The sequence below is a fragment of the Nakaseomyces glabratus genome, chromosome K (genome assembly GCF_010111755.1).
Source record: "Nakaseomyces glabratus chromosome K, complete sequence".
In the NCBI taxonomy this organism is placed as follows: domain Eukaryota; kingdom Fungi; phylum Ascomycota; class Saccharomycetes; order Saccharomycetales; family Saccharomycetaceae; genus Nakaseomyces; species Nakaseomyces glabratus.
In genome coordinates, this window is record NC_088961.1 from 911,205 (window position 1) to 936,984 (window position 25,780).

The window sequence follows — 25,780 nt, forward strand, 5'->3', positions numbered from 1 at the left end:
GTGCTTGACAATACTAATCCCACACCACACTACCTTCTAATACCATTTATCGACGGGATACGTCATTTCAACTACTACAAAGCAATTTGCACCATTCTTAATACCTACTTTCATACCTAGTTCCCGCACCGAGACAGCTAAACTCAAACATGAAATGAAGTGTAAATAAAGAGATAACTGCAAAGTACTTTTGTTGAAACCTATACGGCAGTATGCCGGTCATGAGGAAAACAAGGGAACAGATAGGGCCAAATCCTGGTTTGGAAGAGAAACCGGATACACGTATGATGGTATTTCACATGACATAACACTGGAAACGAACATACCAACCAACGAAATGCACATGCCATACCCATACCCATACACAACGTACAACATAACATCCTCCTTGTGTTAGTTCTTTCATATCCGCAGAGGATTGTGAGAGCGGCGAAGCGAAAACGAAAAAAAAAAGAAAAAAATTGCTTTTCAGTTTTTCGCAGAGAACCGCTGCAGAGAAAAAAGGTTTCCCATAACTTAAATGGGTTTCTGATCAAGGATGGATGCGGATTTGAGAGAGTGAAAATTTGTACGGATATTTCTTACTATACAAGACAGCATTTGCCTTGAAAGCTAGCAGGGACTAGTTTTGGCAGGATGAAAAAAAAAAAAACTTTCTCGATGAGTCCTGTGTCTATAATACCGATGAGTTTATATATTAGCTGTTGTGAATGCTTATTACATTAGGAAAGGGGGAGTAGTATGCACTTATTCACAAGGGTACACTTGGCTGTAGATACTGTAGTTGTTATAGAAGATTGCCGGAAATGACTTGGGATCCGAGCGAGTTACCGTATTACAATCCGCAAGTGGATGACCGGGTGGCAGTAGTCACCGGAGGGAACAGTGGTATAGGGTGGTTTACGGTGTTGCACCTGTACATGCATGGGTTTAGAGTGTATGTGTGTGGTCGAAACTCGCACAAAGTTAGCAGGGCCATGGACGATATTATTGAGGAAGCTGTGCGCAGACATAATCTATACCTGAAAGGGCTGCATGATCAGAAGCCCACTAGATACCTGGGCAGTTTACAATATTTACACACCGATTTGACTGATTTGAAATGCGTGGACCGCGCTGCCGCTAAAATACTCAGAATGGAAAACCATCTAGACGTGCTGGTGAATAATGCTGGGGTTATGGCGGTACCGTATGAGATAACCAAGGACGGTTTTGAAATACAGATGCAGACGAATTACATTGCCCATTTCTTGCTGACAATGAGATTACTCCCGTTGCTGCGTTGCAGTCATGGTCGTGTAGTAACGCTGTCATCGCTAGGCCACCACATTATATTCAAATATAGCAAACTGGATGAAACTTGGAACTATTTCCCAAATTTCGTATTCACTTGGTTCCGTTATGCAATGACTAAAGTGGCCTCTATACAATACACAAAAATGCTGGCGATCAAGAACCCCGACATTCTATTTGTCAGTGTACACCCTGGATTGGTAATGAACACAAATTTATTCAGTTTCTGGACAAGATTACCTCTGGTAGGCATTTTTTTCTGGCTGCTATTCCAAGTAGTCGGATTTATGTTTGGTGTGTCGAATGAGCAAGGGGCATACTCTACATTGAGATGCTCACTCTCTCAGGAATTAACAACAACAAACGATAATGGCAAGTATTTCACCACTGGTGGGAAAGAATCACGAAGTAGCTACGTGGCAAATAATCTTGATGACGCAGCATCAACCTGGATATGGACAATGAAGCAGTTAAGAAATCGAGGATTCGATATATAAATGCCTTGGTATTTGAAGCCTTAATAGATAAAAAACTAGCATTATAATATCTATCGTATTTGCTGGTAGATATTACCATCACTATTATAATTAATGCTATTTTCTGGTTTTCGTCTATTTCTATAATGATCCTATCATCTAACCTAACTTTTACGAATATACAAAAATAAACTCTAGTTATTAATGCATATTTCAGCATTGAATTGGCTGTAATACATGCTCGCCTTAGATGCCTAATGAAATTATATGAAAATATCAGTCTACAGAGGAAACATGACAAAAAAATTAAAACGACACCAGCAGGATTTGAACCAGCGCGGGCAGAGCCCAAGAGATAGCCGAACGTTCAGAAAAATTCGAGTCTCTCGCCTTAACCACTCGGCCATAGTGCCATTTTGTAGAGATTAACAGAAAATCTTATTCGATTTGCCCTTATACTTCGTGAAAAAAATCAAAGAAAAAATGCCTCACAGAAAGTCTTGCATAAAATAGTTTCCGCATGATACATAATCGATAATATGTTAATTGCTATATTGAATGATATGTCTAGAAAAAGGCCCTTCGTACATATTTTAGACTTACCTCTCATTCTCCATCTATTGTTTATATATTCGAGAATAGTTAATAAATAATTACCAGCATTTAATTGGATGCCAGGTATCTTCTCCAAAAGAGAAGTATCATCTCCCATGCCATAATTAATGAGACAATACCCACACTAATGTTAAATGTGAACATCGGTGTAAAGCCGCGATATTCAAAGCCTTCAACCACTTGATCTGTTGACTCCATAAAAATCAATCCACCTGCCAAGAGACAGAAAGATGAAACTAATTCTGTAATAGGCTTAAAAGGCTCCATGTTAACCTCAGGACTGAAATACAATATTAAAAATGTAAACAGACGGAAGAATGATCCATATGATAACAAACTACCCCATTGAACATGTATGGTAGTCGACGTCTCAGATGCCTGAGCATGTTGTGACATCAATATACCAGTCCAAAAAATCGTAAATGTTGGAAATGGATTTGGTGAATACCCTGGATTAGCCACCAAAACCTCCTCTTCTTTATAATCAGTTCTAACCAATGCATGTGTAAATCTCCATTTATTAAGGAATCCTTCCACCAATAAGCCACATAAACCAGTTCCAAAAAACATAAATGCTATTGAAACATGTTGCAGATCCTTTGCAGTCCAGGCGCCACCAGCTCCTGCCAAATGCTCTAAAAATACATTAGTTGAACCATAAAAAAAGATCAAGAACGATTCAAACCCTTCCATTGTAATACCTCCTATTGGACTGTACTTGAACCAAACAGAATTTGCGTATGGCGATCTTCTATCAATAATAAGCCTATTCCAGGCCCATCCGTATTTTTGGCCCACGCCGCAGTATCTAGCAAGCGAGACGATACCTAAAACAAAGAAGACACCACCTTTAATCCAATGAGCTAGTAAATTAAATACCCTTGGTCCTTTTCCAAGTAAATTACCAATCGCAATACCCGTGCAAGCATCAACAAATAAGATCAACAACATTGGGTAATTAAGGAAGCCAAAAATAATGCCAAAAAACACACCAAACTTGTCCATTATAGTTTGCAGTTTGGAGTTTACAGGTATCTTGTTGAGCAATTTATCCTTCCTTGGCTTTTTATGCGAATCATCAGTAAACCTCAGAGACTCTTCACTATGACTATGACTCAAGGATGACTCTTGTGTGTCATCGTTTGGAGTAACTGTCGTTGGCGGGCTGAGACGACTAGGGTCCTCAGTGTTGCCATCATTAACCACTACATCTGGTATTTCGTAGTTGTCATAATCTTGCAAAGGATATGCAACTGTCTCTATATCTAATGATACATAGCCAGAACCAAACCGTTTAGCAGCCAATGTACCTACAGCAGCGATGTAATGAACTAACATCAAGATGAGAACAGTCCATGAAGTTTTATGATAGAAGTTATTGGCATACCACTCCTCAGGAAAAGTGGTGCTGAATACCAACAGGGATATAAGAGAAGCGACAGTTAATGCCAGGTTGGCAGTCAATGCTGCCAGGTACCAGCTGGAGGCAACCGAGTTTAAAATTAAGCATACGGGGTAAGACAAGAACAACAAAATAAACATGGTCGCCACATGGAACTTAAACGCAGACCTGTTACCAAGGTCTGTAGTGAAGAAGGTTGTAGTATCATACTTCTCCCAATACAGTCTCTCAGCTGGCGTTAAGTGGGTGTCCAGAATGGGCTGACCATGCAAATGCTTGGGCTCATGTGGTACAGGCGTCAAGTTAGTGTCACTTACTCCCATACCCATTTCATTACTCATATCCTCGTCATCATCCATATGCATATGTGCCGCACAAAGATTAGCTAATGTTACAATCCACCAGAACCTCATCGCTCAGTTATATTTAGCTATGTGCCCTGGATATCCTGAGAAGTATATGCTCTCGGAAAGGAAATTATTCAAAGTAAGGATATATTATATAGGGTTCAAAGTATTTATACAGTTACTGAAGGGATTTTTTTTCTTTTTAAGAAAAGGGTAATTTTTAAGGTACAAACTCTAATTAAGCATCAGTTTTGGACTTTTGTAGCCAGCAACCCAATGAGATTATTCAAAACGAGTAATCATTAGTCAAATCACGTATGGAACAATTTATCATGCCATTAGAAACTAAACTCGATATTTCCCTACATGAAGCAGAAATTCCAATGGATCCGGGAAACGTTTTTTTTTGCCTTTAGTGAGACAACACCTATCACAAGCTTGCCAATTCGGGAGGGATCCGTTCCACTTCTCGTATTTCCAACTGTTGTAGCGTCTTTGGTCTCTTATTTGTAGTGGCCAGTTCTAACCTGTACTGTAATTTTTGTCTGAGTTTTGTGTCCTTGCAGTATGATAACCCCATCTCACATGCAGTCTTGGCCTCGTCCGGGCACCTATTCTTCAAGTATGCCATTGCTAGGTTACTATACCCGACGGCATTTGTAGGCTCTAAGGATATGCATTTGCGGTATTGTTCAATGGCCAGGTCATACTCACCTTTCTTGAAATGCTCATTACCAATATCCTTGAAATGCTGGAAGGACATCGTCAACTTGTCCTGTAATCCGTTATTCCAATGCTTTAAATTTCGCTGTCTGTTGACATCTTGATGCCCAGGCTTTTTGTAGGATTTCCAGCTCATCGCTCTCGCCTTTAAGCAGCAGCGATGATAAAGAAGTAATGATCAAGAGAGAATAGAATGAAAAGAGTGATTTCTAATTGGTTACAGGTCCATTAGTCATGTAACACAGCTGTACCAAAACAACAATATCTAGGCGATAAAAGATGGATGAACTAGTTGTAGAAGAATTGGAGTCTCTGGAAGCTATCTACCCTGACTTACTGAAGAGAGATGATGCAGAGAATATATTTGCCATGAAGGTACCTCAACATGAGAAGTTCACGGTCAAGATCTCTTTGCCTGATAAGTATCCAGCAACTGAACCGCCCCATGTCCTCGAAGTTTCTGTGGCTCAAGGAGATTACGACTCAAAGTATCTCACGACACTGTTTCAAGAAGTCATGGATTCCATGTTTCACCAGGGTTCTGTTTGCCTGTTCGATTTCTTCACTGAATTGGATGGTGTGCTATATGATGATGAAGAGGAATCGTCTATGGATGCCGCTGAAGTAGTAGATAATTCTGCTTTAGTTCCCGTGGATCCATTTGAAGGCTGGACTGCGTCGGATCCTATCAGTGACCGTGGGTCAACATTTATGGCGTTTGCAGCTCATGTAAATTCCGAGGAGGAGGCATTCCAAATGCTTGATCATTTGAAGACCGATTCTAAGATGAGGAGGGCTAACCATGCCATGTGTGCCTGGAGAATTAAGAAACAAACAGATAGTAACGATATCATCTACCAGGATTGTGACGACGACGGAGAAACCGCAGCAGGATCCCGAATGCTACATTTAGTGACTATCATGGATGTGTGGAATGTTATCGTTGTAGTAGCTCGTTGGTTTGGTGGTGTACATATTGGTCCAGATAGGTTCAAACACATCAACTCAACGGCAAGAGAGGCAATCCTGCGGGCAGGCTTTACACCAGCCAAAAAATAATAAATATTGCTTATCATTACACATTAAAAATGAAAAAAACAACCTATAGACTTTTGTTATAATTGCCAACTATTAATAAAACTAATGCATGCAAATAATGGCGTTTGCAATCGCAAAACTTTACCCGTTAGCCCAACTGTACTCTCAGCCGTATTACTATAGCTGCCCACGACAGTAATCACGCTCAAATTTATATACTTTTAGATTTTGAAAAATTTTGAAAAAAAAAAATTTGCGATGAGCTGAGCTCATCGCTTCAATATAACTGTAAGTAATAGAATGAAAATAGATAAATTTCTCCTGCTTTTAACTAGTATTTAGTAGGGATCAATTGTGCTTTAAGGATTATTGGACCACAGAGACTGAACTAAGATGAAGTCCGATTTCAAGTTTTCCAATTTGCTTGGGACAGTGTATAGGCAAGGTAATGTGCAGTTCTCCCATGATGGGAATATGCTTTTGTCTCCAGTGGGCAACCGTATTTCTGTGTTTGATCTAGTCAATAATAAATCATTTACATTTGCTTATGAGCATAGGAAAAACATAGCAACATTCGATGTTAATAAACAAGGTACTTTGTTGTTGTCAGTTGACACAGATGGTAGAGCAATCTTGGTTAATTTCAAGACTAGAAATGTGTTACATCATTTCAATTTTAAAGATAAGTGCTACAGTGTAAAATTTAGTCCGGATGGCAGATATTTCGCTTTAGCTGTTGGCAGGTTTTTACAGATATGGAAGACACCTGATGTCTCGCAGGACAGGCAATTTGCACCATTCGTGCGCTACAGAGTTCATGCAGGGCATTTTCAAGATATTACATCATTCACATGGTCCCATGATTCTAGGTTCCTGCTAACAACTTCGAAGGATTTGACCTCCAGAGTTTGGTCTATTAATTCCGAAGATAAGGAACTGGTCGCCACCACTCTAGCTGGCCATAGAGACTATGTATTAGGTGCCTACTTTAATTCAACACAAGAGAAAATCTACACAATAAGTAAAGATGGTGCTGTATTCACATGGGAATACATTTCAAAGGCACAAAAGGAAGGTCTGGATGAAGAAGATTTAGAGGATGAAGATTTATCAAAATTGAGCTGGAGAATTACAAAAAAGAATTTCTTTTACGCAAATCAAGCTAAGGTAAAGTGCTGCACATTTCATATTAATAGCAATTTACTAATTGTAGGGTTTTCTAATGGTGAATTTCGACTATACGAAATGCCAGAATTTGTGATGGTCCAACAACTCTCTATGGGACAAAACCCAGTCAATACTGTATCTGTAAATAACTCTGGTGAATGGTTAGCTTTTGGTTCGAGCAAATTAGGTCAGTTGTTAGTATATGAATGGCAATCAGAATCATACATCTTAAAACAACAGGGTCATTTTGATGCAACTAATAGTTTAACATACTCACCAGATGGATCCAGAGTTGTTACTGCTGCTGAGGATGGTAAAATCAAGGTATGGGATGTTGCGTCAGGGTTTTGTCTGGCCACATTTGAAGAGCATACATCGGCTGTTACTGCTGTGCAATTTGCCAAGAAAGGTCAAGTGCTATTTTCTGCATCTTTAGATGGTACAGTTCGTGCATGGGATCTAATAAGATACAGAAATTTCAGAGTATTTACTGCTACTGAAAGAGTGCAGTTCACATGTCTGGCTGTTGAGCCATCCGGTGAAGTTGTAAGTGCTGGTTCAACAGATAGCTTTGATGTCTTCGTGTGGTCAGTACAGACCGGACAACTACTAGATACTCTTTCAGGACATGAGGGACCAGTCTCTTGTCTTGCCTTCAGTATGGAGAATGCAGTACTCGCTTCTGCATCATGGGACAAAACAATTAGGATATGGTCAATCTTTGGCAGATCTCAGCAAGTAGAACCTCTGGAAGTATTTGCAGACATACTAGCGATAACAATCACACCAGATGGTAAACACGTAGCTGTATCCACATTAAAGGGACAGCTAACAATCTTCGATATTGCTAGCGGGAAGCAAATCGGTAATATTGACTGTAGGAAGGACATAATCTCCGGTAGATTCTTGCAAGATAGATTTACGTCCAAGAATTCAGAAAGGTCTAAATACTTCACTACTATTAATTATAGTTTTGATGGTAAGTCAATTATTGCTGGTGGTAACAACAACTCCATTTGCCTTTACGATGTTCCTAATGAAGTGCTTTTGAAAAGATTTATTGTGTCAAGAAATATGAATTTAAATGGTACCTTAGAATTTTTGAACAGCAGCAGAATGACAGAAGCTGGCTCCTTAGATTTAATTGACAGTTCTGGTGAGTACTCCGACTTAGAGGATCGCATAGACGGCTCTCTACCAGGATCTCACAGAGGTGGAGACATGTCCACAAGAAGCTCTAGACCAGAAATTAGAGTAACCTCTGTCCAATTTTCTCCAACAGCTAATGCATTTGCAGCAGCCTCAACAGAGGGTCTCCTAATATATTCAATTGACGAAACATTAATTTTTGATCCTTTTGATTTAGATATTGATATAACTCCACAAGCTACTTTGGAAGTTTTAGCGGAAAAAGATTATCTTACAGCACTAGTCATGGCATTTAGACTGAACGAGGAATATTTAATTAACAAAGTTTATGAGAATGTGCCAGTGACACAAATCAATTCTGTCTGCAATCAATTACCAGTAGTATATGTGTCAAGATTACTGACCTTTATTGGTAATTTTGCTACAACATCTCAACATATTGAATTCAACCTATTGTGGCTAAAGGCTCTATTAATAGCGCATGGATCTTTTATGAAGCAGCATGAACATATGTTTTCATCTGCTACTAGGGCTGTTAGAAGATTCATTGGAAGAATTGCGGAAGATGTAACTTTTCTGTCAGCCACTAACAAATACGCTTACCGTTTCCTAACATCCACATCAGGAAAAGGAGCTGATTCAAGTGAAGAGGAAATTCAAAATATAAGTGATTCTTCTTCAAGTGATGAAGATGATGTGGTCATGCAATCAGACGATGACGAAGATGGAGAATGGATAGGTTTCCAAGAGAAGAAACAACAACTTGCATTATCTGAAGACGATAGCGAATCAGAAGATGAGCTATTGCAATGATAGATTTTTTTTACGTCCTAATCGAAAAGAACATACGTTTATATATTTAACAGCATGCATTTATATTTGACATAGTCTATTCGGTAGTAACCGGGAAATAACGCATTTTGAATTAATATGTTTGACATTAGTAGATTGATTTATTATGATCACGTGATAAATATATACACCCCACTTAAAGGTACTTCGAAATTGAGATTATTCAAGCTCATCGCAAATCAAGATTTGATCAAGTTTCCAAATTTTAGTCAAATAGGGTTTTTGAAGAACATATTTTAACAATTTAGGCACCTAATCAAAGACAGCTTCTCGACTATGTCAGAAAAAAAAAAGATTTTACAGGATATAGATAGACTGCTGTCAGAGGCAAACTCTGATCCACAACTATACCATGACAACTTAGGACTTTTGAATGACTTTGTCATCGAAACTGCCAACAATACTGCAATCAGAGATAAATTTTCAAGAGATAAGGAAACTTGGCAGCTAATTAAAACCATATTAGTGAATTCTCATGTTGAAGATATCAGTGGATGGTCAGCAGAGGTCATATTCTTATACAAAAGATTATTACGTGGTGTGTTCATTCTGGCAAGAAATCTAGCTGTATCGGGTTCAGAGATTGCACAAGAACTCTTGCTACAAAATATTGCATACAAAATATTCAATAATTCATTGAAAGTTGGTAAGCTTGATGACGGAATGCAATTGGCTCTTTACTCCACTATATTGAGTTTTCTTCATAATATGAGCTCTAAATCAGTTGTATTTGATCGTTCCTCATCGAAAGAATTATTTGAATTTCTGCATTTCCCGGTGAAACTCAACTATGAGTATACAAAAGATATTTTACTACCTTACTTATTGTATTTCAAGGATTTAATCCAGCACGATGATTTTCTGTATTATTTTTTGCGGTATGATAAGGTTGACAGTATATTATGCGGTTTAATTCTAGATAAGATAATGAGAGATGAATCACAAATATTTGAAATAGTTAGCGGTACTCGTATAGTCAGTCCTGATGTTAATTTGTCTGATATAGACATGATACTACTTCGAACTTTTGCCCTCATCTCTACTCATGAATCATTTATACCATATTTGGAAGACAAGGAAAATAATTCTTTTAATATATTTATCGATCTACTAAAATTAATGCAATTAGTCGTCACAAATATAGATAGTTGGGACAAATTTCAACTCACATCCATAATGACTTGGACATACAAGATTTTTGAGAAAAACGCTGATCAGATTAAAAATTACTTTAAAAATAAGTTGGAAAATGAAGAGATTGCGAAGAAACTTCACGCCAAGTGTGTTATTACATTAGACATTATGGCTAAATTGTGCCAATTCAACCATGTCCAAAAATTTATTATATCATATAAAGGTTTAGATCAGCTCATATCATTACTGAATATATTCCAGGATAACCTTATAAGAGTGAACTTTACTAAAACAAGTCAAGCGTCTGATATTACTGGTGTCAAGGCCACGAATAAACTAGGTGAAAAGCTGGCCAAAGATTCATTGATTGAAGAGCGTATTGACTTAATTAACATGAAAATAAAAGAAACCAATTTCCCTGAGTGTAAACTATTGATTATAGAAATTATTGCGATGCTCACACATGAAAATAGGGAAATTCAGAATCAAGTTAGAGAGTTAGGTGGTCTAGGGGTGATTCTGTCTAATTGTGTTATTGATGACAACGACCCATTCATCAAGGAAAGAAGTATAATGTGTATTAAATTCTTATTAAAAGACAACAAAGAGAATCAGAATTTTGTGGCTAACCTTGAATCCAAAAGAGTCGCCAACGATGAAACTTTACAGGAGGCTGGCTATGAGGTTGACATCTCAAAAGATGGTAAACTCTCTCTAAAATCGACTAATCAGTGAGACTTTTTCAATAAGTCTCATTACATATCATGACTTTAATCAATCATCTTTCGCTCATGTTTTATACGCACCCAATGTTTCAAAATGATAACGTTATATTCATCATTAGATTTCTATTTCTATACAAAAAATTAATTCATTATAATTCTATACTGTTTTACAAACCCATCTTGGCAAGTTCTTCTTCAATAGTGTTCTTTACCAAAGTGACATCGGCCTTTTCAACCAACTTTATCTTCTTTGGTAGAGTAGACAATCTCTTCAATTCAGCTGGCAGAACGTCAGATTCGAATGAGTAGCCATCAAAGGAGGACAAAGCTTGGTTAACAGCTTCGGCAAACTTGGCTGGGTGGGCTGTTGACAGGGAAACATATTGAATCTCCTTATCGTTATCTTTCTTGATCAATCTTTCGGTGGCACAAACACCAACGGCTGTATGAGGATCCAAGACATACTTCTTTGGATTTTGGGAAATTTCATACATTTTCTTGATAGTTTGAATAGTTTCCTCATTAGAGACTCTTTCAGATGCAAAATCCTGTAGAGCACCCTCGATGATAGATTTATCAACAACAAATTTACCTTCTGTCTTCAATTGGGTAAACCAAGTGTTGATGATCTCCCCAGCCTTCAAGTCATCCTTTTCAGCCAAAAATTCACGAGCAAGGTACCACAGTAATCTTTCAAAGTTGGAAGAAATCAAGATGTCCATAGCTGGAGAGTGTGTAGCCAAAACATTGGCAGATCTTTCGTAAGTACCGGTCTTCAAAAATCTGTCAAGAATATCATTTTCATTAGTGGCAATAACTAGCTTTTCAACAGGTAAACCCATTTGCTTAGCAAAGTAACCAGCTAATATATCACCGAAATTACCACTTGGCACAACAAACTTAACCTTACCTTCCTTGCCATCTGTGGCTCTGAAGTAAGAGTAGAAGTAATAGGTCATTTGAGCCAAAATTCTAGCCCAGTTGATGGAGTTAACAGCACCAACATTGTGTCTGGAGTTGAAATCCTTGTCACCAAAGATGGCTTTAACTATATCTTGACAGTTATCAAATGTACCAGCGACGGACAAAGTTTGGACGTTCTTGTCCTCAACAGTAGTCATTTGTTCTTCTTGGATTGGAGAAATTCTACCAGTTGGGTAAAGGATGAAGACAGAAACATCCTTTTTACCTCTTAGACCGTAGATTGCTGCAGAACCTGTGTCACCAGAAGTAGCACCAACGACAGTTAATCTTTTTCTTTGTTCTTCAGGTAAGTCCTTGTTAATTCTTTGCAGGAAGTATTCAAACAAGTTACCGACAAATTGCAAAGCGACATCTTTGAAAGCATATGTTGGACCATGGAATAATTCAAGAACATGCAAGTTCTCTTCATTGCCGGTAACGTTCTTTACCAATGGGGTAACGTCATCGGAGCGGAAAGTGGAGTAGGATCTTTCAATCAAGGACTTCAAGTCAGCATCTGGAATTTCCTTAGAGTCAATGTATAGTCTCATAATTTCAAAAGCCAACTCTTGGAAAGACAACTTAGACCACTTGCTGAAAAGTGTGTCCTTGGAGACTGTTGGGATGGTAGATGGAACGAAAAGACCACCATCAGTAGCCAGACCTTGAATAACAGCTTCCTCGAAGGACTTAGACTCTTGCTCAGCGGATCTAGTGGATCTATACACTTGAGAGGATGACATGATTATTTTTATATTCACAATTAGCTGATTGCAATGACTCTTCACTCAAATAAAAAGAAAGTGACTTCTTTGTTCCAGTTTCTGAATGCTAAGCTAGAAATAAGAAGACTATATACTACTCCTTTTAATTGAAATTCTTATTCAGAACAAAGGTTGGCAAATACTCAAATTAGAATACCACGGTGCCTTGCGTTGTGCAGACTATAGTCCAAGTTTTTCGATTAGAAGCTTTCATTTTGTCAAAACTTGAATGATGTGTTGGTCAGTTTTCACAGAAACAGCTGTACAAGCAAACCGGAAAATTTCATAAAAAAATCAATTTTCCTGCAAAAAAAAAAAAAAATAAAAAAAATTTGATGCGATGAGTCTTAATGCCATCGTTGGTGGGCATGTAGATCGATGTGGCCTATACCGGGCTTATCTCTTTATAGTTGCGGTATTGCATAACAGACTTGTAGTCGTGAACTGTTTGATAATACAATTATGGAAGGAAAATATATACTATTTACTTTTTTTTTTAATGAATATTACAATGTGAGTGATACCTACAATGGGACGTAGTAAATCTGTGAGACGTACTTCTGCCTGTACCTGTTGTTTGTTGCAACACAGAGTGTGTTGTGTTTAATGCTTGTTGTTACCAGATGGTTTAACACAGAATGATTAGGGATTGGTAGCGCACCTGCATTGTTCTCCGTGCTTTGACTCAATGGCTCTCCGAATTTATTAAGTATTACGTTTTCTAATTGTGGTGGTAACTGAGGCGGAGTCAACCATGACATATTATTGGATTTCTTTCTTTGCCTTTCCATTGTTAACTGCTCGATTATGGACTGATCTACAAATATAGCAGGGATCTCTGAACTAAATTCGTATTTTGGTTCTTGTGGGAGTTCTTCATGATATCTGGTGTACCCATCTCCAAAATCATCAGGCTCTTTTTCTATTTCTAACGCTATACAGGACCTAGCACTTAATGGTCCCACGGTAGACCTATCCTTCGATACTTTACTCACAGATTTCTTATTTTTATCTTTCCTTTCCTTACCTGTTCTTGATGACGTGGAGTCTGACTTCGGAACCGCCGAGACCTCCAAATAATTAACAAAATTACCCATTTGATCAGTTGCAGTAGGTAAGTTATCACTAAACCTCAGCTGGTTGTCTACGATAAACCTAAATCTATGAGTTCCAGGAGCCAACTGAAGTTTAATCTTGAAATGGCCCGGTTCGGACTCAACAGGAATTAAGCCTATCATTTTCCTCCAATTTGTGAAGGACCCTGTCACATAAACCTTCTCACCACCTTGCTCCCATCTTATCTCCACAGGAACCATACCATTTGATGCTGAACTTGAGCTTTCCTGCTTCTCCTTTTCTTCATGGCGAGATTCATCAATACCAACTTCAGTAGTATTAGTCGTTGTGCGAGCGAGATCGCTTTCAGATTGTGTAGCGGTCCTAATATGCTCATCACTATGATCTTCTCTAGACTGCCTCTCCAACTTAGTTGCCTCTTCAGTTCTATCACATACTTCATCTTGCTGAATATCGTCACTAGCATGGCTGGAACAACTGCTGGTAGACGATATAGATTCGGCACGATACCTTACCTTCTCTTCCTCATTCTCTTCACTGTACTCTTCTTCATTATTGGATTCGTCATCGAACAACAATGTGGACTTCTTACGATTCAATACCCGTTCTGCAGGTGGTTGCTCGCTATTCTGCAAGTCGATATCAGCAACCCTAGCTTCTATGTCATCCACTTGAACCATCTCCTTATGTTTGCGAGGACTGTTCTTAACTGTCCTTTGATAATCGAGGCTGGGGTTATTACCCATTTTCTTTACTCTCTTCCACTTCTCCAGCTTTCCACCAAAATCACCACACTTCGAGTTTCAGAGTGCTGGTCAAAAAGGTAAAAAAAATCCAAATAAAAAGATACTGTTGGCTATCCTTTCACAACTATATATATGGTAATACAGTATGCGCTTTCAAATACTGTTGTACTACATTAATATAAAATAAAAAAGATGGACCCTAGCTTCTGTTCCCCACATTTTTAAATGGCCATTATCCATCAAGAGAGCATCCTCCTAAAGACCATTCGTCCGAAGCAATTCTCCAGTATCACAATGCTCTACTACACAAGCTTCCTGAAGAAGACATTCCCCAGCCTATTAAATGTTAACAATCCTGTATGCTCAGAATAAAACGCAGGAGTACCTTCTCTGAATTTGCAATTTGACAACAAACGGATTCTCGAGTTTCCCTTCCCCTCCTCCCTCCATTAACAAGGTTTTTCCGTTTGGAACGTTAGAGCAAGCTGTGCGCAGCCAGCTCCTGAGTTCTCTGCCTCTCTTTCGTCTTCCAAATGATTATAGGGGCCAAACAAAACTGTAAATCATTTTTTTTGCTAGTTTAGAAATCAAGAGAGCAGGAATAGTTTTTCCGTTCCCTATGACCGTTAAGCTAATGATCTACGTTTTGTATGATTTTCCGTTATTCACTGCATCGCAATACCTGAAAAGCATGAATAAATGGTGCCACTCTGATGCTGCACGACGAAAATCTCTCAAAGCTTAAAAGGGCCCCTATAGAAACGTATATTGTGACTCTATGGCTAGTTTTTGCGATGTTTGAGGAATTACGTAAAGGAAATAGTGGGGGCGGGGCAGTGTCTAGAACCAGGCTTTTCATGGAAAATAGAGGAACAGAAAACTTGTGCGTGGTTTGTTTGGTATGAAACAAAGGAACGATCTCGGAAAAACTATTTTTGAGTGCTTTTTCTTTTCCCACTGATTCATTGCTTGCTTTTTCATAGCCTGAACAATGGATGCAGGGAATATCAACGACGTATGGAAACTGTAGATCTCGAAAAAGTGCCCGAGGGATCTATTGCATTTCGAGGAAATGAGACATTTTTTTAAAAATTGGCTGAAGCGCCAACAAATGTTCTAACACTCTTAAAAAGGAAAGTGGCCGTACATATTATGGGGTTGATCTCGGAAAAACTATTTTGGGTCTCTGAAATCGTACATATCTTCCCCATCTACTATCAATTGTAAAGGTTAGCTTCCTGCCTTAATGTTAAGGATAATAACTATTTGTTTCCATAGTGTGGTGGGGTCCCCCTTTTCAGGTACCGGAAAAACATATGTGAGATGAACTCAACGAAAGTGAAGTACGATCGGCAACGGTGTTTGAAATGGATGACAGAACCGTTTTCAGTACATTTCTGCCACCCCCACCCCAAATTATGGACCGGGCTTATTTTGTTGAGTTCCAATAAGCGTGTTTAATGCTTGCTGTTTCAAAATTCGTGGGAGAGGAATTGCTTCTGCCTGATGCCGTTGGGGTAGTGTCTCTTTACTTTAGCACGAATTCGTATAACAATCTGATAGTTGTTTTTGAGTTTTATAGTTGTTTAACGGTAAATAATACATATAGCCGAGGCATTTCATTATATTTACTTTCTATTACATTTATAGTATCTATCATATATTCATGTTCTTGATATATAGCCTACATAATATCATCATGCTTGACCATTGAATATTTCAATCCCTTTAATAAGATTACTCAATGGCGGCAGTGTAATTTTGATGTTTTCACGAGGAGTAGTACATGTATCAGTATCATCGTCCTGGTCTTCATCTCCTTGCGAGTAATATCTGTTATCATCCCCATCTGAAACGCCATCAAGATACTTGGCTGTACTTCTTGTTGATGAAGCAAGCTGTAGTGGGCCTTTTTTCAATGGGGCCAAACTAGCATCACTTTTCAGTAATGCCACTAATGATGTCGAGCTGTTGTTTGTAGATAATGGCTTGATATCAATTGGAGATGTTGACAAAAGTGGCCCACCTTTTTCGGCCTTTGTGACACGAGAATTTGCTTTGGAGGTCTTGTTCTGTAGAGAATTCAAAACATTGTTATAGCCAACAGCACTGTTTGTGATGTTGATTACAGGCGGCAACGTTGGAGCACACGGATTTGTAGTGTTGTTAACCTTATGTGGTAGATTATTAGAGTTACAATTCAAGTATACATCATTCATACTTGATGGTGAAGTAGATAGTGAACCAGCACCAGAATGGCCTCCACCAATATTTGAAAATGCCGAGGATGTGTGTGACATGTCGCTTAGAGCTACTGAACTTGCTGAAGTACTCAATATAGGCACAGGTGTGATAGACTCACTAGCAGCTACTGTGGGGTATCCATGATAATTAACCATACCCAATTGCTGTTGAGCGATAGCCACTAATGGAGATGTACCAGGTTGGACATTAAAGTAAACTCCGGACGTTGGGTGCGGCAGTGGATTCGCAATAGGAATAGATATTGGCTGCGAGCCTGGGATGGGAGGGGACATGTTTGTTTCACCATTCTGAACGGATGTGTACGGTACCGGGAACTGAACATTAACTAGCTCCACTAATTTTTCTTCTCCAGCCATTGGGTCTTGTATCTTTGCTCCCTTACCCTTTGTTTTCTTCTTCTTTTGCGAAACACCTGTGTGAGTTCGATTATGTCTTTTTAGTTCATCACTTCTACTGAAACTCTTACCACAACCAGGGAATGAACAGCCATGAGGCTTTTCACCAGTATGGGTTCTCATATGTCTTTTCTTGTGCTCCAAGCGGTGGAACCCACGAGAGCAATGCTCACATTTGAAAGGCCTTTCCTTATTATCAGAAGGAAGGCGAACAGGTCTTTTAGCCATGTTTTATTTTGCTATTGCAGTGCTATTAGTTTTAGTTTAGAATTTTAAAGTAATTCCAATGAAGGAGATTATTGAAATTTACCAGTATCGACAGATGTTCGACGTCCTATGAAACTAAACTAATATGTTCGAAGACAAATGAGCTCGGCTAATTTATCTGAATTGTTGAGAACACGAATGTTTCCTAAGCTTCATAAATTATCGAAAAGAAAACAATTTATATCGAGCTTCTAATTCAGCTATAACTAGTTTATGTTTAGCCAGTATATTTTTTAGGTTCTTAATAAATAACAATTAGACACCTTTCTTAACTGCGATGGGCAAATGACTATCTAAAAACAAATATCATTCAAAATAAGCAAAGGTCGCTTTGAGTAACTAAAATATCTTCTCTTTTTATAACTTTTGAGATTATGTTGATTCTATGTTACATGGAAATTACGGAACGAAGGTTCCAAATAATGGGATATCAATTAAATTACGGAGAGGGAAGAAATCCCGAGTAACATATGAGATAAATTTATTTCCTTTTATTACTCCATGCAATTGGAGGTTATTTAATCAGTCGAACCTACTTCATTGGGCTACCACTGCCACAATTACTATCTATCACTCTTCTTACCTCCTGTGCAAAGTGCTTGTCAAATCTTTGATGCTACACATGGGATATGTTGTTTCACCCGCAAGTGATTGGTATCCTTCCCCTCGTTTCCCCCAGTTCCAGCGCAGAGTCACTACCCACTTTGAGCGGACCCTTCACTAGTCTTGAGATATTATACACCAATATTGATCGAGATAAAACAAAATGCTCTCACATAATTTTCTTAGTAAAATAGTATCGTGCTTCTGGAAGGAAGAAACTCCTGGAGTCCATCGAGCAAGTCAAATAAGCCAAAAAAGTTTGCTGCGGACATTCCAAGGACAAACTAAACTTCGAGTGAATTTCTAGCTTTTATTTTTTCTTTTTTCTATCCTATTTCACTTTTCAGTCTATACAACATTTCAGTTCGGAAAAACTATTTCTATACCTGAATACTATTCCAGATGCAGACAAACCTTCTGATAAGAATGCATTCTGGAATAGAACTACTGGTAGAGTAAGGCACTTGCAATACCCCAGATATCATGTCAACTTGAGAAGTCCAGCTACTGTGTTCTTATCTGCTAATCAAGCTCTCTTTCTTTTTCTTTTAGCTATAGAAATCTCTTAGAATGCGCCCTGCGCAAAATTTATGCACAGTCCGGAATTTGACGGAAAAACTATTTCCAGCTACACTGCAAGTCAGAAAAAGTTTCAAAACAGTGGGGCAGACACATATAGAGGGGGGACAATGGAACTGCCAGCTACAAAAGAAATGAGGACGACGGCACAACGGCTTGGGAAGTTGGGTGTTTGAGTAAGTAACTGCCCCACCTTGAGCAGCAGGTCGGAACTCACAACATGTATTTGTACTTGGGTTTACCACAGAATATAAGCTAGAGAAACTGGCTTCAAGAGCTGAAACAAAGTATTCTGACCTCGGACGTATGTGTACACCATTTTGGTGTTTATACAACTCTTGCTAAAGAAGATATCCTGGCTTTTGCTGTTTTACTAGCCCACTCATTCACTAACTGCGATATCACATCTACCTCTAGGGATCTCGGAAAAACTATTCCTCTATAAAGGTAGAAATTGATCATCACAAAACTACGTAATTCACTTAATAACAATATCTGTGTCTTTGTTGCAAATTTAACAGTGCATCCGGGGCAACTAGCACTAAACACAGTCTGTGCTTCACTTTAGTGCCCTTAGGACTTCAAATGTCTATTGAATGGTGGGGCTCCACTATCCATCCTTCTCCCAGGAGATTGCATGAGTAATAGGGACGCCTGTAAGAAAAACTATTATATCAGGACAAAGCCGATGGGAATATTTTTCTTTCTTTTTGTAGACTATATAAAACAAAATCCTGCCCCACTGAGCATATACTAGCAATACGTCATTTAGCTCTTGGATAAGCAACCATTTGCCGACTGTACGACAAAGTGAAGCAGATGGGGTAACTGTAGTAAAGTTATCATTACTATCAATAACAAAGCACTACAACATAGTTTTCTAGAGCATTGTAGGAGATTACTTGAATATTGTCTTACCCGCAGAAAGTTACCGTAACTCATATATTCAAACATTTGAGCCAGCGAAACCGGACTTCATTAGTTAGGCAACACAATACAAATTGTCCACGGCTCTGCTATCTTTTCTTTTATTCTCTTTTAAGTCTATTATCGTTTCGCTTAGACTGAATTAAGGCTTTACATATAGAAGGAGACATCGGCCACCTCCTTTGTACAAAATGAGTACTCAATCTTATACAGGTGTATAGCTAGCCATTATTTTGCACTTCTCTTTAAGATCAAGTGGTTTTTCCGAAACACAGTATTATGAACCACAGTATCGTACAGAAGGGAACATCTTATGCTCAATTCAAACCCAAGGAAATAGCATGATTGTGCAATGGTTCCTCTATAGAGAAAGCATATTTGTCCATATACTTTCTGAGATATTGATTTTCAGAACATCGATAACACTGTCAATCTGTCCAGCTCGAGACAAGCGACACCGCCAATCAGCATAAATACTCGAAATTGCAAGCGAATAATGCCACTCTTTGAAACAAAATGCCGTTTCGCCAAAATATTATCCAAGTCTTAATGCCCTAATAGTGATTATATTCCCAAAAAATTTAGATACAGCCAATTGACTCTACAATTCTTAGTAGAAGCTACAATCCAAACTAAAAAGCAGAATCAATTATAAACCAAAACTCACTAAATCCTTCCAGCTTATTGAACACAACCTAATTCATAACTCGTAAAGTTCTACTATTTGCTAAGCGTTCTAGTTGCTCCATATAATTCATTATAAATGAACGATACCAATATAGAAAAGAGATCAAATTATTGGAGATCAGCATAAATGGATAGTCATGGCAGTCTGTTAGCAAACTGATCATTATGAAGAGCCATTTTGGATATAAGGAAACAAGTCTGACAAATTATTATTTCATTAACATTATCATGGTGTTTACAATAATAGCAAAACTCTGAGATATCCTATGGTCTAAAAAGATTAATTTGGTAGCATTTGGGAAATCACATTTAGGAGCTTGTCTTGTTGGTTGAACATCTTTCCTTGGTCTAGCTTAGTATAGAATTAATGGGGCTTTAAGTATCTGAAAACTAGCAACAGCTATTTGATTTGCTCTTCTTTTTTTTCTCACCAGGCACCGGTGCTAGACTAATAGTAGGTCCTTTAGGAGCGCCACTACTACCTTTAGCATTCTCTCCCAGATCAACTTGATGCTTATTGACCATCTTGTAAATTTGTTCTATCAGTTCCCTAAAGGCCAAATCCACATTCTCACTATTTAATGCACTTGTCTCAGTAAAGAAAAGCTGGTTTTCAGACGCAAAACCTCTGGCTTCCTCAGTTGGTACTGCACGTAAGTGTTCCAAATCAGATTTATTACCTATCAGACCAATTGCCACATTATCATCTGCATTTTCCTTTAACTCGGTTAACCAATGATTACAGTTTTCGTATGTGCCGGATTTACTAATATCATAGACAATTAGGGCACCGACAGCACCTCTATAGTAGGCAGATGTGATCGCACGATATCTTTCCTGTCCAGCAGTATCCCATATCTGTGCCTTAATTTTTTTATCCTCGACTTTTATAGTTCTTGTGGCAAATTCAACGCCTATTGTCGACTTAGACTCGAGGTTAAACTCATTCGTGGTAAACCGAGATAACAGATTAGACTTTCCGACACCTGAATCGCCAATTAGCACTATCTTGAAGAGATAATCGTAGTCATAACCGTAATCCTCACTACTATTCATTCTCAAAAATAAAATTTCACACTTGTCTCTTCTGCTCTACTCAATATTACAGATCTTTGGAATTTGTAAGGGCGTGTTTTAAGAGTAATACTAACCACCTCTACCCCAGTTATCTAGCTATATATGCTAAGTTGGTGTTTCTTAGGGCTTGGATCAAAGGCTGTAAATTCTGGGGTAAACAAGAAGCGGACTCCCTTCTGTACAATTTACTTCGTTAAATTTGCTTGAGTCACGTTCGCATATCGATGATGAGCTTATTGACATGTACTAATATGCATTTACATAATTAAACTTGATTTTTTATCTGAATTAGTATTTACTGGTTTGTGAGTATGTCTTTAGAACGATAATTTTTCTAATGTCCGCATTACTCTTGCCGCACCATCAACATTTGTATCATTATCTATGCTCATAGACGCACGATTTTTCTCCAGTCCTTGTAATAGCATACATGCCTTGCAAATCTTGTTACTTGATAAATATCCGCATCTTTCACATCTGTTACCGTCTTTAAACTCTACTTTACTATTAGGATGTCTCTTCTTTTTCTTCAAAACGAGGTTCTCACCACTTTGGATGATATCAATGATACAACTTGGTCGTACTGCTTCCAAGTTTTTCATAAGTTCTCTAGCTGTACCTCTGAAGGCTTCTGGAGCATATGTACATTCTGTAGAGAAGTAATCTAATTTTTTGTAGTGCGCGTACAGCACAATTTCCTTCTGGTAGCAGTATTTGAACGGTTTGGATCTTCTGATCGGTGAACCTGCACTTTGTGTAATAATGGCTGTTGATCTTTCTAACCTAGCAACATCACCACGCAATATATTCATTAAGACAGTTTCTGCCATGTCGTCCGCGTTATGTCCCGTAACAACATGATTAATATCTAGTTTGGCGGCACCACGATCCAGTGCTTGTCTTCTAAAAACACCACAGTAGGTACAACTATTTCTGATACCTGCAATAGCAACAATCTCATCCATGGTCCAGTCATACAAATCTCTAAAGGAAACAATCTCCAGCGGAAGTTGATATTGTTTCTGATTTCTCTTCACTGTGGCAAGTGAATCGTCTCTGTATCCAACAATACCCTCGTCAATACTTAATAAAACAAGTTTAACACCGTAGTCATGTCTATCGTTTAATAATTTTAAGATATGTGCCAGGACAGTGGAGTCCTTACCACCAGAAGCACCAATAGCAACTTTCTCGCCGCGCTGGAACAAGTTGTTGCTCACAATAGTGTTGTGAATTTCGGTTTCAAAAACATAGTAGAAACATTCCTTACATATCTTCTGCAAATTCTTGGGTCTTCTCAAGACAGCTTTCCTACCATGGCACAGCTCACAGAGCTGTGACAACTTCACCACCTCTTGCTTATTCACCGGATCAGTAGGAGCAGTGTACGACATTATAAGGTACTGAAGTTCTCTATACTATTTGCAAAAGCGTCGAGGGCAATAACATATAAGCACACTGTTTTATTTATGAAACTGTAACTGCCAAATCATCTTCATTTATCAATATTATTAATCATCGCATCGCAGCTCATCGCATCGCAATTTTTTTTCAGAAAAGGTGTCATGACCAACTCATCATGTGATGTACAAGCAATCTTGTGCAATTACTGACCATTTAAAATGCAGTATATGCTATATGTTATTCTATTCGTTTATTAAGTGTCTTACTAAGTGTATATAATGCAATATGTTGTGCAAATAGTAGCTAATGGAGTTCGTATTTGCAAATTTTGGATACATGCCTTTTCGTTCCGTATCTATTTCCAATAGTCGAGTAAGCTTTGTGGGTTAGCTCGAAAAAAAATGGGTTTCAAGAGTCCTTCATTTGTCAGCTTGTAGACCACAGTGTTCATCTCTTCCTTGGCTAAACCTTTGGTCTCCGATTCAAATAACTGTCTATTAAATGACTTGATCTCGTTGTCGCGCTTCGCAATCTCGTGTATCATCGGGTTTATCTCACATGATAATGTGGAATATGGATACATTTCTAAATCCATCATAATTTCATCTTCTTTATCTGCAGAATATTCATAGTTTGAGCTCAATCTATCCAAAACCTCTTGAATACGCCTCCGTGAACTGCGTGCCCTGTTGCCTCGGTCTTTCCCTTGCGTTGAATCTATTCTAGTACCCAAGTATTCTGCCGATGCTCTAACTACTTTGTCAATCTTATATTTTTTAGATTTTACTGGCTTGCTTGAAGTTTTATGTGATCGACTATCAACCAATATTTTATAAATTTCGTGTCCAATATTGATCTCAAATGGCAATCTTTGTTGTCGTAGTTCATCATTCAAATGCAATTGATAATCAACTAAGTAGTCATTTTTCAATTTTAGAGTATCATCAGATTGTTTAGCATTATACTCTAAAGCTGATCTAGTCATTAGTGTGCTGTCTGGTTCTGTGATGAAATTGGAGTTCCATTCTGTGGCATTGAGTATTATGTCAGAGTTAGAAAGTAGTTCTGCCACATTGGCCTGGGAATTTATACAGTTGCTGTCTTGAATGGATACCGACAAATTACAAGGGGTGTTTATATCACAGCCTGTTTTGTAGCCGTCAAGAAATTGAAGGTCAAGTAAGCAACCCCTTACGTCGGCACCGTGTATTTCAATTGCTTTTTCAATCAGCGCTGAATTCAAAGGTTGATTGAGAACCTCTATATATTTTGCCAACATTTTTTGAACTGTGCCCCTTGATACTCTTTTCGCTAGAAAAATGGATTTTTCTTCTTCACATATATCAAGCAGATATGTTGGAATAAAGTTAATGTCCCGGGTTGTAAGTATAATGGGTCTCCGTGAGACCATTAAAACTTTTTCTAGCGCCTGCCAGAAAAATTTATCGTGCTCTCTAAATATTACGTCAACATCGTCGATTAAAATGATTCCGTCCTTCGTACCTTTAACATAGTGTGTTGTGGAAAACTCTAAAAGCATTTCTTTGATTTCTTTTTTACCTCGATTACAATTCGACGCCACCTCATATATTTGAGAGTTTAAGTGATTCGCTATATTTTTTATGAGTGTGTTTTTCCCTATGCCCTCTCCATGTAGTATCATTAAAGGAACAAACTCTACTTCATTATCAAAATGATTTGATTCATTCACTTTAGAATTAGTCGTATCTTCGTCATCACCAAATACTATCATACCATCTGGTACAATAAAATCTTCTATTTCGTTACGTAAACGGTCGTTTTTGGTTTGTTTTTTCAGTTTATTCCGAGTTGTGGGTCTTTTTAGCTTGTGAAACGCTGAACTTATCCACATAAAGACATCTTCCTTCAACTTGGGCTCTAATAATACATCTTGAATATTTTTAGGCGCCATCATATCGTTCCATAACAACTTTTGACTATTACTTGAGTCAGAAACTGAAACGGACACAGGAATATCAGTGATTGCATCAGGATTTAATTTCCTAATAGGGTTCAGCTGCATATATTCATCAACTGAAAAGTTATAATCAGCCGTTCTATTTCTGACACGTTTTTCAGCAAAATGCTCCTGCCCGATGTCTATTATGTTCATACTTTTTTCGGCAACCAATTGAACCTTGGGGAATAAGCTAGTAGGTAATTCCTTCAATTTTGAAACATCGTTATACCTTCGTATTTTTTCATACCCCAAGTATGGCTCATTAGTTATCTCTAGTTCATTATTCTTCCCTCTTGTCTTCTTCTTCTTTTCAAAATTATTGAACATCTCTCTATGGCTAGTCTTCTTGAAGTTCTCCGGTTCCATGGCCTTTGAGTTCATAGTTATAGATTCATTTTCAATGGAAATCACATCACCATCCTCGTCTAAATCAATTACTTCCGTTGTCTTGGGCTTCTGTGGCCTTGTCATAAGGAAACTCTTTAAAGAAACAGGTTCTTTTGTACTATTTACAATTGGCTCGATATGCCGCGTTCGAAGCCTCGCATCCTCCTCCGTATTCAGCTTATCCTCAGATACCCTCATGTCGGTAGTGTTTGTACAACTTGTATCATTCTTAGTACCTTTCACTCGTGGTTTGCGTGTCTTGGTAGTGGTAGGCCTACCAGTTAACACTTCCGATAGAGAGATCTGTTTCTTCATCTGCTAACAACTTCTTCCACTACACATGCACGATTGTGAACGTATGTTAGATGTGGATGCCTATGTAACTCTTCCTAATGGCCATGGGATCAATACCAATCAATAACTTTAACTGAAGCATCTCGTTATAGTGCAATTCATTTTGGTGACGCCTGTAACGAAAACGCGTGGTGATTAAAACGGACTCCATAAGAAAAGTGATAGTATAGTAAGAAAGCTATCTGGAAACCATGTTCTTAGTTTTTAGGTTAAATCATTTTGGGAAGTTAATTAGATTTTATTATCCTAATGTACACAGTGGTTAAGATATATATGCCCATTTTGTATGATAGGAATGGACGAGATATAACGAAATAATATTAAACACAAAAAAAATAGTTTATGGAGCTTTTCGAATTGAATTGAAGTGAATGAATAGAAAA

The 25,780-nt window shown here is 38.1% G+C and overlaps 12 protein-coding genes and 1 non-coding gene across 13 annotated transcripts; 4 read left to right on the plus strand and 9 right to left on the minus strand.

The window, feature by feature from the left end:
• Positions 1 to 806: 806 nt before the first annotated feature.
• On the plus strand, positions 807 to 1,790 carry ENV9 (Env9p; the record flags this gene model as incomplete). Its single annotated transcript, XM_448619.1, has 1 exon — positions 807 to 1,790. The coding sequence occupies one exon, from the start codon at positions 807 to 809 to the stop codon at positions 1,788 to 1,790; it is 984 nt and encodes a 327-aa protein (XP_448619.1).
• A 291-nt stretch (positions 1,791 to 2,081) lies between these two features.
• Positions 2,082 to 2,182, minus strand: tS(CGA)1. The gene is given in 2 exon segments: positions 2,082 to 2,126; positions 2,146 to 2,182. It is a non-coding gene; the product is annotated as a tRNA-Ser (tRNA).
• Positions 2,183 to 2,432: 250 nt separating this feature from the next.
• TVS1 (Tvs1p) lies at positions 2,433 to 4,199 on the minus strand (the record flags this gene model as incomplete). The annotated part of the gene is made up of 1 exon (XM_448620.1): positions 2,433 to 4,199. The coding sequence occupies one exon, from the start codon at positions 4,197 to 4,199 to the stop codon at positions 2,433 to 2,435; it is 1,767 nt and encodes a 588-aa protein (XP_448620.1).
• A 364-nt stretch (positions 4,200 to 4,563) lies between these two features.
• Positions 4,564 to 4,896, minus strand: TAH1 (Tah1p; the record flags this gene model as incomplete). The annotated part of the gene is made up of 1 exon (XM_448621.2): positions 4,564 to 4,896. One exon carries the CDS (start codon positions 4,894 to 4,896, stop codon positions 4,564 to 4,566), a length of 333 nt encoding a protein of 110 aa, XP_448621.2.
• Positions 4,897 to 5,135: 239 nt separating this feature from the next.
• On the plus strand, positions 5,136 to 5,915 carry YIH1 (Yih1p; the record flags this gene model as incomplete). Its single annotated transcript, XM_448622.1, has 1 exon — positions 5,136 to 5,915. The coding sequence occupies one exon, from the start codon at positions 5,136 to 5,138 to the stop codon at positions 5,913 to 5,915; it is 780 nt and encodes a 259-aa protein (XP_448622.1).
• Positions 5,916 to 6,287: 372 nt separating this feature from the next.
• Positions 6,288 to 9,023, plus strand: PWP2 (snoRNA-binding rRNA-processing protein PWP2; the record flags this gene model as incomplete). Its single annotated transcript, XM_448623.1, has 1 exon — positions 6,288 to 9,023. The coding sequence occupies one exon, from the start codon at positions 6,288 to 6,290 to the stop codon at positions 9,021 to 9,023; it is 2,736 nt and encodes a 911-aa protein (XP_448623.1).
• A 315-nt stretch (positions 9,024 to 9,338) lies between these two features.
• Positions 9,339 to 10,931, plus strand: CTR86 (Ctr86p; the record flags this gene model as incomplete). The annotated part of the gene is made up of 1 exon (XM_448624.1): positions 9,339 to 10,931. The coding sequence occupies one exon, from the start codon at positions 9,339 to 9,341 to the stop codon at positions 10,929 to 10,931; it is 1,593 nt and encodes a 530-aa protein (XP_448624.1).
• Positions 10,932 to 11,088: 157 nt separating this feature from the next.
• Positions 11,089 to 12,627, minus strand: THR4 (threonine synthase THR4; the record flags this gene model as incomplete). The annotated part of the gene is made up of 1 exon (XM_448625.1): positions 11,089 to 12,627. One exon carries the CDS (start codon positions 12,625 to 12,627, stop codon positions 11,089 to 11,091), a length of 1,539 nt encoding a protein of 512 aa, XP_448625.1.
• Positions 12,628 to 13,172: 545 nt separating this feature from the next.
• GVI51_K09185 (protein kinase subunit beta) lies at positions 13,173 to 14,471 on the minus strand (the record flags this gene model as incomplete). Its single annotated transcript, XM_448626.1, has 1 exon — positions 13,173 to 14,471. One exon carries the CDS (start codon positions 14,469 to 14,471, stop codon positions 13,173 to 13,175), a length of 1,299 nt encoding a protein of 432 aa, XP_448626.1.
• A 1,697-nt stretch (positions 14,472 to 16,168) lies between these two features.
• On the minus strand, positions 16,169 to 17,359 carry MIG2 (Mig2p; the record flags this gene model as incomplete). The annotated part of the gene is made up of 1 exon (XM_448627.1): positions 16,169 to 17,359. The coding sequence occupies one exon, from the start codon at positions 17,357 to 17,359 to the stop codon at positions 16,169 to 16,171; it is 1,191 nt and encodes a 396-aa protein (XP_448627.1).
• A 3,225-nt stretch (positions 17,360 to 20,584) lies between these two features.
• Positions 20,585 to 21,250, minus strand: GVI51_K09229 (Rab family GTPase; the record flags this gene model as incomplete). The annotated part of the gene is made up of 1 exon (XM_448628.1): positions 20,585 to 21,250. The coding sequence occupies one exon, from the start codon at positions 21,248 to 21,250 to the stop codon at positions 20,585 to 20,587; it is 666 nt and encodes a 221-aa protein (XP_448628.1).
• A 338-nt stretch (positions 21,251 to 21,588) lies between these two features.
• Positions 21,589 to 22,665, minus strand: NCS6 (Ncs6p; the record flags this gene model as incomplete). The annotated part of the gene is made up of 1 exon (XM_448629.1): positions 21,589 to 22,665. The coding sequence occupies one exon, from the start codon at positions 22,663 to 22,665 to the stop codon at positions 21,589 to 21,591; it is 1,077 nt and encodes a 358-aa protein (XP_448629.1).
• Positions 22,666 to 23,030: 365 nt separating this feature from the next.
• Positions 23,031 to 25,358, minus strand: ELG1 (Elg1p; the record flags this gene model as incomplete). Its single annotated transcript, XM_448630.1, has 1 exon — positions 23,031 to 25,358. The coding sequence occupies one exon, from the start codon at positions 25,356 to 25,358 to the stop codon at positions 23,031 to 23,033; it is 2,328 nt and encodes a 775-aa protein (XP_448630.1).
• Between the last annotated feature and the right edge of the window lie 422 nt (positions 25,359 to 25,780).